The 13,965-nt window shown below is 37.4% G+C and overlaps 1 protein-coding gene across 2 annotated transcripts; it reads left to right on the top strand.

The window, feature by feature from the left end:
* Positions 1–2,155: 2,155 nt before the first annotated feature.
* Positions 2,156–13,752, top strand: LOC126506161 (interferon-induced protein 44-like). Of its 2 annotated transcripts, none has more exons than XM_050149503.1 (9): positions 2,156–2,263; positions 2,492–2,966; positions 4,449–4,485; positions 5,527–5,731; positions 5,877–6,023; positions 7,550–7,721; positions 8,718–8,818; positions 12,168–12,341; positions 13,462–13,752. In XM_050149503.1, the coding sequence occupies exons 2-9, from the start codon at positions 2,501–2,503 to the stop codon at positions 13,507–13,509; spliced, it is 1,350 nt and encodes a 449-aa protein (XP_050005460.1). In that variant the 5' UTR covers positions 2,156–2,263; positions 2,492–2,500; the 3' UTR covers positions 13,510–13,752. The 2 variants fall into 2 exon arrangements, with proteins under 2 accessions (XP_050005460.1, XP_050005461.1); XM_050149504.1 differs by having other exon boundaries at positions 5,536–5,731.
* The last annotated feature ends 213 nt before the right edge of the window (positions 13,753–13,965 follow it).

A 13,965-nucleotide genomic window follows, 5' to 3' on the forward strand; every position in this document is an offset into this window, starting at 1 on the left:
TAAATATCACCTTAGAATCTTCATCCAACAACAGATGGGAACCGAGGCAATGACCCACATGGGAACACTGGAGTGAGTTCCCAAGATCCAGCTGAAGAGTGAAGAAGAGTAAGAGCAAGGAAGTCAAGACCATGAGGGGGTCACCCACTGAGGCAGTGTGCTTGAGCCAATGGGAGCTCACCAACTCCAACTGGACTGGGAGTGAACGAGCATGGGAACAACCAAGCCCCTCTGAAGGGGGTTGACAGCTGGGGCAGACTGAGGGGCCACTGATAGTGACACTGGGATGTGTCTCTACTTGCATGTACCGGCTTCTTGGGATCATATTCTCTTTGGATGTAAACCTTGCTCAACCTAGACATAGTAGGGAGGGCCTTGGACTTTCCACAGGGTGGGATGCATGGCACTCCATTAGGGAAGAGGGAAGGGAGTGGGAATTTGGATTGGCAATTTTTAAGTAATAAAAAAAAGAAAAAAAAGACTATGTTAAAAAAGGGGGGAGATAGTAATAGTGGGTAATAGAGTGAATACTTGTGTGAGATATTATTTATGAATAATTTACATTGGCATAGTTTTTGTATATTGATACAAGTTCAAATTATATCTGTTACCCTATGCAAATTTATTTTGTCAGATTATATATATGCATGTTTCTCCCTTGGTTTAGGACATTTTGTATATTGATACAACTTTTAGAATATATTTTCATACTGAATTATATATTTATTACTCCTGCCTCTGATCAAAATACTTATAGATTGCTTGCATTTTGAGGTCCTTGTCCTCATTTGTTGCACATTTATTTACAGATTATTTAATATTCTGACATGAAGTTTTAGTCTTTAAGTTATATAGGTGTTAATTATTATAGGTCAATAGTTCATGTTTATTGTACATACAATCAGATCAATTAGGTTCTTTAGATATATAGAGATTGTATTATGTCTAGATAGGGGATCTTTAACCAGATCTTCAAGGATCTGTAGAACGTGGCATTTAAATAACTTTGGATTTTGCTGACATGACATATAATTACTTCTGACAGCACCAATCTATTCCTGAGAGAATGTTAAACACTGAAGACACTCTACTTGGAGCTTGTTTTCTTCTTGGCAAAACTGGTCTTTGGGCAAGGAACTGACAATGCCCAACCACTGACAAGTTACATAGTATCCGGAAATGGATAAGCAGGACTGTCAAATCTTGCCAAGACAGGGTAAGACAGGTTTGAAAATTTTTCTGCCTCTGAAAATGGTCTTAAGCCAAAGTTGGTTGCTTCAACGTTTCAAAATGAGACTTTGGGTGATTGCTCAAGTAGTTTATTGTCTCTGTCATATATTGCTTGCTTTGGAAGTTTCTTGATTGTACTTCCTGCCTGCTCAAGTAATATTATCTCCCTTCTCAGGCCTTTTTGATGGGGTTGAAGATTAGTCATAGTTACTGTATTCTTATGATCTAGCTAAGCAATTTCCTTTACAAGACTTAGACTCCAAGGTTAGAATGTTTATTAAAACATTTAGCGCATGTTTCTTACTTAATATTGTTTATGCTGGTTGTAATTCTAATTATACTTGATATCTATTCCTAATGTATATAGTTTTGTATTGGCTTTGGAACTCTCTTATTTAAACAAAAAGGGGAGGTGCTATGGAAGCATATTCTGCTCCCTCAGCCAATAGCCTGTAAGATACCAGCACATTTGGGTATGGTCTCTTTTGCTTTAAAAAGCAGTGGTAGCTGTGCACTCACTCTCTTGTTTCTGGCTCCCACTTTTGGCTACTAGACTTTGTTCTTGGTCGCGCCGAGGGCTGTGTCTAGGACAGTGATCTGTAAGTTTTCCCCTTAAATAAATAACCCTTTTATTAATTATAAATACAAACTAGTGTGGGATTGTTTTGTGACTTACACCTTCAAAATTAGACTTGGAATTCTTTTTTTTTTTTTCCCTTTGGTGGAAGGAAACAGGCAGGGATGGTGTTGGTGGGGGGTGGACCTGAGAAGACCAGGAGGTGAATGTGCATAGGGTACATTATGTGAAACTCCCAAATAATCAACAAAGATACTATGTTGGGAAAAGAAGGTAACCCTATCCCTACAGAAGCTGGCTCACTGCCTGTATGACTAGGCACGCCAAATCTCAGTTTCATTTCCTAAGCAGGAAGCTGCAAGCTGTGGAAAAATTTCTCTTTCCACTTACTGCCTGCTTGTTTGCTGAGGAAGAAGCAGCCCTTGGCCCTTTCCTCTGTGCAGATTCTCCATACAGGTATGTATTGCGGTTTTCCGCTTACCTTAATGCTGGCAGGCAAGACTATTTACAATTTTTGAAAACGATTATTTAAATGAATACTTTGGTAATGATTTTCTTGCTATGTGTTTACCTCATGTTCTTTAATTTCTAGTGTCCTGTGAGAAAATAAGAGTGAATGAGAGCTTGTGTGCATGTGCCTGACTTTTCAGTGTTTACCGAGGGCTGTGTTGGTTTTACTTCTAGGCTGTGAGCATGGCTATGAGAACTCATTTGACATGGCTGCAAGAAAAGTGCCTGCAGAATTACTTTGGAGGGAAACAGTTTTGTCTTCTTTATAAGGCGAGTGTGCAGAACTTCCGTCATCAGAGTTTACTCTGGACATGTTGGGAACACGGTCCTACCATGCTTGTGCTTTATAGTAAAGACAGTGAAGACTGTGTTGTTGGTGCCTACCTGGAGAAGGGCTTCCAGAAAGAAACCATTTCTATCACTCTTTTTGCTCTCCGAGAGACTGAAGTTTCAGAATGCACAATAGGACCATATTTGCCATCTTTATTGTTCTTTGATACAGAGACTTTTGATTGTATTCCTGATTTCTGTATAGTGTTAGGTGAGGAGAAAAGATTGACTCTAAGTTCAGAAACACTTGAAAAGCTCGGACTGCCTCTTCGATATTCTACCATGTCTATTCAGGAGTGTGAAGTTTTTCGATGTGAAGGTAGGTATGTTTGCTCAGACAAGCCTATGGGGTTTCTCTTGAATGTTTAGAGGGTTCTAGATGACATATCCCTGCAGAGAAGATAGTTTTGCATTTGGGCTCTTAAATCTGGAGAGATGACCCACACTGAAACCTGGCCAGAAATTGCTAAAATCTAATCATGAAATGAGACCACTTAACAAAAGACCTACCCTTTTGCCAAAAATTTTAATTCCACTGTCTAGTGCTGCAGCTGTAAGGATTATGTCTTGCACGAAGTATCTAGAACTTATTGTCTTGGGTCATGGAATCTTTAACCTTTACCGTAACTCCTCCCCCATTGTCTGTAGCCATTAGTTTGTTCTTGTGAGTTTGGTTGTGTTATATCCTCCTAACACTGTGATCACGTACACTTGCTTTCCTTGATTAGGGTAGGAGTTTATTAGTTCTCTTCATTTTAAATGAATCAACTGCTACATTACTTTGCACTTGTTTAAGTTTTACAACTTATATTCATTATTTTACTGATTACTTTTTATTTTCTTAAGAGTTTCTACATTTTTTTGTTTCCACTTTCAAATATTCCTTATTTCTTGTCATATTTCTTGGCAAAACTCAGTCTTACCACAAAGCTTCTGTAAGATGTTTCAGAGTAAATTTGCACATAATTGTAGTTTTAAGTTTCTATTCAGCTACAGAAGCTATTTCAGAGAGTGCTTTATAAAAATTTTTAAAGTTTACTTTTATTTTTGTACAGTTTTTGTTCTTTCAAGCTTAATTATATTTTTGTCATTGAATGAAATCTTTACAATTTCTGCTTTAGGTAACTTAATGGTATTTACATTGCTGTTCTACATATAACTCAATAGTGAGAGTTATTAAAGAGTTAATGGCATTGTTAGACTACTGGTTTCAGTTTTAAACCCACCTCCACCCAAATTTTTTTTCTTAAAGAATAAAAAAGCATCTCTGAACCCAAGACACGCTGGTCTGTTTATAGTTCTCCACACATTGCCAGACCTTGGAGTAGCCAGATTTTATTTTTATCTTCCCTTTTGAGCCAGGAATGCACTGATAAAATGGAAGCTCCTATTAACAGCTAGCTTTAACAGAAACTTGTATTTAAAAATGACTTTCCTGTATCTCTACACATTGTATCTTTCATACCTATTACCAATCTTGGGGAGAATATTTATTAATAATCAATTCCTTGGTTTGCCTATATGTCTATGTTCTGCTTTTGTAACTCAGAAGACACACTCCTAGTACCAATTCCTGTTCAAGCAAAGAGGTCTGCAATACTACCAAGTAGGGGGAGAGTTCATGTGTACACACTCCTCCTGAACTCTTGGGTTTCCAAAAGGGGTAACACAAATTTCCTCCCCTTGCTTTTTCCTCTGAAAAGACTACTTACATATTTGTATCTAGTGAACTTGCTCACATTTATTTGACCAGCTGATCATTTAAGAATTTGTAATCTCTATTATTTCTCACTTTCCTTAGAGTTATTGGATGAGAGAAAGACAAGAGACTTTGATTTGTAAGTCAATATCTTTTAACATCTTATTACTTCATTATTACTTTTTATTATAATAATGTATGCCAACAAAACTGATGACACAAATTATTACAACTAATATGTAGACCATTAAAGAATAACCAAAACCCATAACTATAATCATCAAACAATTGATCTTAGTAATATTAAAAGAACAGTGAGTAGGAGGGGACTATTTTTAATGCTATATACTTAAGGGGAAATAATTTTGCTTATATTGTGTTTTTGAACTCTTATAGCAATTTTTTTCTTTAGCATGTCCTGAGGATGATTATCAAGCTGAGAACATCTGCTAATGAGTTTTGAGAACATGTTTTAAATGGTCTAATTCAACTTCAAATACATATAATTACTTTTCAAGTTTATCATTGTTAATTTTCACATTTGGCATGGCTGATATTTATTACTAATTTTTCAAGGTGAAGTAACGTAAGTGAACAGCTGATTAGCTTTAGTTGCAAGTGTTACTTTTATTTTTATTTATTTTGCAGTATCACTCAAGTTAGGATAGTGTATTAGCTATGTTTCAGTTGTTACAACAAAATACCACAACCAAAGCGACTCAAGGAACAAAGGGTTTGCTTCAACTTACAGTTCTAGAGGGATAGAGACCACCATGGAAGGGGAGGCATGGCAACAGTCACATTAAGCATGTCAGCAGACCAGGAAACTGGCTGACAACATTTTCATGCACACACAGGAAATGCAGAAAGAATAAGAAGTGGGTGAGGTTATAAGCCATCAAAGCTTGCCTTCATTGACATACTTCTTTCAGCAAGGTTTCACCTCCTGAAGGTTCCATAATATTTCCAAAGACCAACATAAGAAAGAGTGTACAGATACATACAAGCTTAAGAGAGACATTCTCATACAAACCACCATATTCAGCAGTCTTGGGTGTTCATGGAAGAAGGCAGGCTGCTAGTTAGAAACAATACAAGGAAGATAAGTGAATTCTCGGAAGATATATCACCATATCATAGATCATGTGAACTGACCAGTCAATTCTTAAAATTTGTGGAGTTTTAATAGGTTGCAGAATAGTTTATTGCATGCCCTGAGAACCTATCAGCCATATGGAGACCTGGTTCCCCAAGCACGGATTCTGCTGCTGGGTCCTATTGGAGCTGGAAAGTCTAGCTTTGTCAACTCAGTCAAGTCCATTTTCAAAGGCAGCATCACACACCAGGCCATGGTGGGCTGTGACAGAAATGGGATATCTGATAACGTAAGTATATTTTAGGTTACCCAGGTTTCTTTGGTTCAAGTTAACTGTATTGGAAAAACGTGTTGACAATCAACTTCACATAGGCTTTATTTAAATTGATTACAAAAGAAGTGTCCTTTTCATGTTATTGTTCTTCACTTTTCAGTATAGGACATATTCCATCAAATACAGGGGTGATGATAGCCCCCTGCCATTTGTTCTGTGTGACTCTCTGGGACTGAGCCAGAATGCTGGCTTGCACACAGATGATCTAGCCAGCATCTTAACTGGCCACACTCCTGACAGATACCAGGTAAGCTTTGACTGATGGTTAAAAATCATGGACTGATTTTTAAAATGTCTTTTTTTTTTTGCCCACCATCCACTCTATATTCTGGGTGACAGTGCTGCGTCGGCACTTTAAACCGCCCTTGTTCAAATTCCTTTGTTCCTTTTTTTTTTTTTTTGGTAGAAATTTCACAAAGAACTTAGAAAATCCAGAGGATTCTTCTGTTGTATCTATCATAACAGTCATCATTTGTTTAGTCTGTTTTCTGCGAAACAGACATCCATATCTATATGAATTTTATAAGTAACCACTTTTGCTAGCAGGAAATCTGAAGACAGACATTGGGAATGTGAGAGCTTTTATGGAGGTGTTAATTCCAGAAGTTTCCCTTTTTTGGGTGCCACAGCAGGGCACTGTCTTAGTCAGAGTGACTATTGTTTTGATGAAGCACCATGACCAAAAGTAAGTTGGGGAGGAAAAGGTTTATTTAGTTCATGCTTTCCCATCACAGTTCGTTCTCAGAGGAAGCCAGCACAGGAACTCAAACAGGGCAGGATCTTGGAGGCAAGAGCTGATGCAGAGGCCATGGAGGGTGCTGCTTACTGGCTCGCTCCCCATAGCTTACTCAGCCTGCTTTCTTATAGACCCTAGGGCCACCAGCCCAGGGATGGCATCCCCCGCAATGAGCTGGATTATCCCCTATGATCATAAATTATGAAAATACCCTACAGCTGGATCTTATGGAGGCATTTTCTCCTTTCGAGCTCCCTCCTCTCTGAAGACTCTGGCTTGTGTCAAGTTGACATAAAACCAGCCAGTACAGGCACTAGGTGCTGAATCTTCATTTCCCATAATGTTTCGTATGCTGACGTCCCAGGTATCAATGTGATGGCTTTAGTATGTGGATGCTTTGGGGGTATAAGTGGAGACTTTTCTTTCGTTCCTGGCTACTGAGACCCGAATAATCTCACAAAAACTATATTAATTACAGCACTGCTTGGCCAATGGTTCAGGCATAATCCTATCTAGTTCTTACATCTTAAATTAGCCCATTTCTGTCATTTTATGTTTTACCACAAGGCTCATGATTTGTTACTTCTTGCTTTTTGGGTGGCTACATGACATCTGCCTGACTCCACCTTTTTTCCTTCTCTATCTCTGCTTGGATTTTTTTACCTTGCTATATTCTGTTGATGACTCCAACTTCCTGAGTGTTCTGACCTAGGTCATCACACACGTGGTTTCTTTTGTCTAGAGCATTTCCTGACACAGCCTTCTTCACTTCCTTGAGAAGAAGTTTCTTATTATAGCTCCCACATTATGTATCCCTTGATCACAGAGACATCATCAGGCTGTGTAAAAGAACTGCTAGCCCCTTACACAATTATTGCCTTCCCCAACTTATGGTTAGCCTCCTAATAAACAGATATCTGCACATTTTGTTCAGATGCACAGGACTGGAGTATAGTTTGTGAGTAAATGCACTCTGTGTGATGATTCCAACTTCCTTTCTGAATACTCTGACATCTGTCTTCTTATCTACTTTACAGTTCAATTCCAAGAAACCAATCACCCCAGACCATCCAAACTACATTCATGACCCACTGCTGAAGGACAGAATTCATTGTGTGGTGCTTGTATTTGATATCAGTTCTGTTGAACATCTCTCCTATGGAATGGTGGCAAAGATAAAAAGGATTAGAAAAATGTTGATAAAATGTGGTGAGTGTCATTTCATTTTTCAACTGAAAGTAACTGACTAGACTTTACAGCAGAAATTTGGGGACTGAGTAAAAAGGCTGTAGTGATTGCAAATGTGAGTCTTTCTGAAAACTCATCAGAATGGTTACATCCAGTTGACATCTCGACAGCTGCATGACTATGCACATGTGATTTAAACTCAGTTTCCCTCAACATCTTAAAATTGCTAAAGTGATAGAACTCCCCTCTGACTATTTTGTTCATAAATATTACACAAGTTGAAGAGTAGTCAACCCAACTACACACTGCCTTCATATTTTGTCATGTAGTTTTTAACCAAGTGCTATATATATTTTTTTGCCTCTTGAAGTATTAGAAAATAAAAAAAAATTCTACTAAGAAAAAGCAGACATATAAAATGCCCGGTAGAGAGAGGCAGCAGGAAGGCAGAAGGTGAATACAAGCTGGTGGTTCTGGTGCCCAGTTTTGGCATTTCTTGGTTTTATCCATTGGATTGGGGAAGGACCTTTCAAAAATTTGACTAAGAAGCAAAATGATTGACTTACCCGCCCACTGAAATTGAAATGTTTTAAAATTTTGTTCAGGGATCTTTTTGTCAACACTGTGAAGCAGGCCTTATTCATGAGGCCATGGTGGTTTCCTCTCTCTTGGAGAGCCTTCCCTCATCTTCTCTGCTGTTTTCTCAAGTCTCCATTAAGACACCATGTTTAGCACTGAGTAGCAACATTGGCAATAATATGGGGTAAACTTTAGTAACTTCTTCTAAGAAGTAGTCTTTTGTGAAGCTTCACTTCTTAGCTTGGAACAAAGGGGAAATATGCAAAAGAAATTCCAGTGGATGTTGTGTGTGTGAGAGGTGGAGGGGGCACTGGAAGTACAGAGCTCCCTAAATCAAGAGGTGCTCCATTGCTTGCCTACAGCAAAACTGATAATTTACTAATCAGAAATGATGTTGATATCCGTAAGAATAAAACCCTATGTATTTCTTTGACGCAGGCTTTCTGCACGTGGTTTTGCTTACGCACGTGGATCGCCTGGAGCTGATTTCAAAAGGAAACCTGATAGATATATATAACTGTGAGCCTGTAAAGCTCAAGGTAATGAACGAACATTCTCTGAGGAATGTCTTTGATGTACATAGATTGTCAACTTTATAAAGAACAATAGATAACGAATAAACTGAAGAAGAGTTAAAATAATTGCTATAATGGTTAGGACACATATCCCAGGCTTAGAAGATTTAATATCCAGAAGATTGAATATCTGTGTTTAACTTTATGTTTCATTACATTTGCCACAATTATTTAATTAAACAAATATGCAGTGATTTCTTTATAATCAAACCAATACTATAGCCTCTAATCTGACACACAAATGGCAAAATACTAATTACTGTAATAAAAGCTTATAATTTTATAGATAAAAATGAAAGAATAGGGAAGCAGAAAAAGAAAATGTAGACAGAGGTATATGACATGATTACATATGATAAATATGTAAGAAAATGGTGATGATAATATGTCTTGGTGGCTTGAAGGAGAAAAATGTCACAGGTGATTATTTCCCTACAAAGGTGACACTAAGAGGTAGTGTTTAAGTATTCTGGTAAGAGAAGAGACAAAAACAAGAAAATAATTTAAGCAAGGGAAGTATAAGTCAATGTATTAGAGAGCAAAAAGGTAGAATGTCTGAGATACATGGATTTCTCCAATGCAGAAGCCAATGGTGGTGACACTTATTTTTATGATTTTACATCTTAGTGAATCCTAGATGTTAGAAAGCCTCTATATATTCAGTGTCAAGATTTCTGTAAATTAACATAACTACAGAATAGATTGGAGGCAGAATGAAGCAGACGTGGGAGTGCTATAGTTTTTTTCTTGTTCAGTCATGGTAACAGTCCTAGGAGATAGGTACACTTAGCACTGCGTTTAGATGAGGAAACAGAATGAACCAGAAGCAAGCCTTTGCCAGTGTTTATCCAGAGTGCTAAGAAATGACAGAGCTGTCTTGACAGCCTAGGTGATCTATGTTCAGGATGAGGGAGTCTAAGCAAGAATTAAATGTTAAACCTGTCTAATAAAGTTGATTTATCCTGGATATGCTTGGGTATACCTGGAATTTGTGGACATTAGCCCATGTATGTTAAAATCGCTTCAGTTTTTTTTTTTTTTTTTTTTTTTTTTAGTGATCCCTGTAGAACAGGGAGTTGCCATTCATTTTGTTTGCTTGTTTATTTGTTTTGAATCACTGTCTTCCTTTGGCATTCTATATAGGTGCAGAGATCACTTAAAACCATCTAACCTCACATTCCCTGCGCAGGTCAAAATATACTTCACTTCTTCACCAGTGTTCACTGTTTGTTCTCATATTGATGACCTTTGTTCTGTGGAGCTCCCTTCTCTCTTGGCAATGTTTCCTTAACAGTGCTCCCAGGAATCCACCATCCTTCTTATTCCCCTCTCTCCTTCTCTCCCTCCTTCCTCCTCTTTCTCCTTTACCTCAAGTTTTGCCCCACTTTCCTCCCCATTCTATTACTTCTTTCCGTATTTTTGACCATATTTTTCCTTCCTCCAGTTTGTCCCAGTTACTCCCTTACCTCCATACCCACTCAACTTTTATGTTCTCTCACCACAACAGCAAATAATAATAATAATAATAACAAAACTGAAAGAGCCACAAAACGAAACCAAACAAAGCAAATATGAATGATGATAATAAAGAAAAAATATCCCACAAAACAAAAATCAAAACCAACAAGCCAAAACAAAACAAAATCCCCACAAACAAAAAGCCATGACGTTCATTTTGTGTTGGCCAGCTGCTCCTGGCTAGGCGGCCTGTCTTGAAGTTAATATGCAAAGTGGTACTCCATTTGAGAAAACTGGTTTTCCTTTTGCCATTGGGTATCAATTCCAGGTAGCTCCTTGGTTAGGGCCAGAAGCCTGTGCTCACTTCCCCCTCTCAATGCTGGGATCCTCTCTGGTTTGAACTGTGGTAAACCTTATGCATTCTGCCACATTTTCTGTGAGTTCATGTGTCAAGTCCTGTTGGGTCTAGAAGACACAGTATTACTGTAGTCATGTATCACTCTGGCTCTTGGTTTAGAAGTGCATTTTAAAAACTGGGTTGCTTATTTTTTATGTCCAGACATTTTTTGTTGTTCTTTCTTCTATTTTTTTTCAGATGTATAATTGTCAAAGATCTTTTTCTATTTGGTAGGCTGATGGTTTGCCCAAATGATGGTGTTTGCCATACAGAAGCTTTTTAATTTCAGGAGGTACATTTATGAGTTGTTGGTCTTTGTACCCATGCTAACTGTGTTCTGTTCAGAAAGTCTTCTGTGCCAATGAGTTCAAGGCTGTGTCCCACTTTCTCTCCTATTAGATTCAGTGTGTCTGGTATTAAATTGATGCATAAAACTCCATTTAGAGATGAGGTTTGTTTTTGCAGGGTGGTAACTATGTATCTATATTTTACTCTTCTACATGAGCCACCCAGTTTGACAAGCACCATTTGCTGAAGATATTTTTTTTCCAGAGTGTATTTCTAGCCTTTTTAAAAAAAATCAATAATCAGGTGTCTATAGGTATGTGAGTTTACATCTGGGTCTTCAGTTAGATTCCATAGATTCGCATGTCTGTTCTTATGCCAATACCATGCTGATTTTATTACTGTAGCTCAGTATGCAACTTCAAATCTGGTATGGTGATGCCCTCTCCAGTCCTTCAGCCCTTTTATTATTCAGGCTTGTTTTTGTCCTCTTGGTTTGCTTTTTAAATTTTTTTTTGTATGTGTGTCTCTATATTGTTATAGATGTTTTCTTACTTTCTGTGAATAATTATGTTGGACTTTTGATGGGAATTGCATTGAATCTGTAGTTTGGTTTTGGTACGATGGCCATTTTAACAATATTAATCCTAATGATCCATGAGCATGCCATTTTTTTTAAATCATGTCTAATATATTAGTACATTTTAAATAAATTTTAAAATAACAGTGATATTGGAACTTGATGTGAAGTTGCTCATGAAAGTACTGCAGAGGATCTGGTCTTTGTTTTAAAAAAAATATAGGACGATGATCACCAAGCTCTTACTTATTATTACTTCTCTGATAATTTATGTTCAAATTAGACTTTTTACTGCTTTGAGACACCATGAGGTTGTGTGTATGTGTCTGTGCCTGAATGTGTATGTGTGTTCATGCTCGTATGTGTATAATCACATATGTGTATGGAAGTTAGGTGTCTTCTGAACTGAGCTCCACTTTACTTTCTGACTCACTGAACTTGTAGCACATATTGGCAGGACCGGTAGACCAGCAAGCCCCTGGGATCCTCCTGTCTCTTCTCTAGGACTGACATTTGTTTTACTCTATGTTCTCATAATTGAACATTTTGTTCTTATTTTTACACAGTTCTGGGTTTTACATTTTCTGTTTCAGCTAGAAGCATTCCATAGAGACTTTGGTTTTGCCTTTTCTGACATCTTGGTGGTTAGTAATTATGTCTCAGAGTGGGATTTGGACCCTGTGAAGGGCAGGCTAATCCTCTTGGCACTGAGGCATATCCTGTATACTGCCAATGACTTCTTAGAAGACTTGCCTTTGGATGAACAGGTAAGCTGGTGATCTCAGAAACTGGCTAATTCTTGTTTGGGTCTGCTGTCTACCTGGTAGGTCTGTCTCTGGGTTATTGGCATATCAGTAGCCATGACCTTTAACTCACTGGCTGAATATATTTTTCTCTGCACATTTCCTTCCTTCCTTCCTCCTCCAATCTGTCTTGGAGAATCTGTATAACTTCACTCTTGTTTTAAAAAGAAATTATGAAGTGATACATCTCTTTTACTGGCTGAAAATACTGCGCTCACCTGTGTCCTCTTCTTTCACTCTGGGCTTCTTTGCTTGGGATCTATAACTGGATTGGATCAACAGTGTCTCTTATCAGATGTGATTTTAGAGGATCTGTCTCTTCCTTAGGACCAAATGAATCAGATACACACACACACTATATATATATATATACATATATATATAAAATTATATATATATATAATATCTAAAGATCTAGGAACCAAAAATGTGAAAGCATATTGTCTTTTGAGACTGGCACAACTTGCTCAATAGATTATCTTTAGTTGCATACATTTTCCTGGGAATAACCAGCTTTTTACTTTGAGTTGAAAGAAATTCCACTGTCTGTAAATCGCACGTTATCTGTATCCATTTCTCCAATATTGTACACCTAGCTGGCTTCCATTCTTAGCTATTTTAAATAATGCTATAGTATACAAGTGTGAAATTATTTTGTGATAATTTTAGCTTGACTTTTTTTTTATCTCCTCCACCTCACTTATTTGTTTCATTTTGCTTGATTCCTCATAAGGTGAATATTTATCATTTGTGATTATGGGCTCAGCTTGTCCTTCAGTATGTTCTCTTATCAACCTGTGCTAGACTGCCATGTGCTATACTGTTACCATTAGAGATTAAATGGGAACTTTGATTCAATTTATTCAAATCTTATTTTTATCACATTAGAGTACTATATCCTCCTCTGAAAGAACTGGGCAAGTCTCACACTGCTAGCTTTCTGTCTGACTCAGTCACTTTGGTTTCTTCGTTCTCCTTCTTGTGGTGTGCAGGCTCCTAGCCAGGAAGAGATTAGCTCTATAGCAACCTTCTGGTTGCTTCTCTCTATAATCCCACTAAGAACATATTATTTCTCTTTTCTTAGAAATCAGAAGGGAAATGTTCCCGTGTGTGTGAACAGAAGAAGAAATAAGAGAATTAATGATATAGCAGCGATTAACTCATCAATAGAACGAACACTGGGAAAGCAGGGAAGAAGGACCTGGGACCAGAATGTGTGTTAACTATGCCAAGATCAAGTACAAGTGTAAAATAACAGTGTCTTTGATAAACAGAAAAACAAGATAAAAGTAAATGTTTATAAAAATCAACCATAATTCCTGTTTATATGCTGTATCTATGAAAAATAAAATAGTTTCTTGTTGTAAAACCCAAATCTAACTCAAGTATGTGTCATTCATTTTCAAATTCTATTTTGTGACTATGAGTGGAAAAACTCAACCTGGACAACATTAATAAAAAGAGGACTGTAACAGAGACTTAGGGTAGAAAAAAAATCAATCAAATGATTCCTAATGATATTCTATACTCAAAGATTATTGCCTAGCCCAACTGCCATCTGAGAGGATTCCTCATGTTGCTGATGGAA

The sequence above is a fragment of the Alexandromys fortis genome, unplaced genomic scaffold (genome assembly GCF_014885135.2).
Source record: "Alexandromys fortis isolate MF-2015 unplaced genomic scaffold, M_Fortis_MF-2015_v1.1 scaffold_68, whole genome shotgun sequence".
NCBI lineage: Eukaryota > Metazoa > Chordata > Mammalia > Rodentia > Cricetidae > Alexandromys > Alexandromys fortis.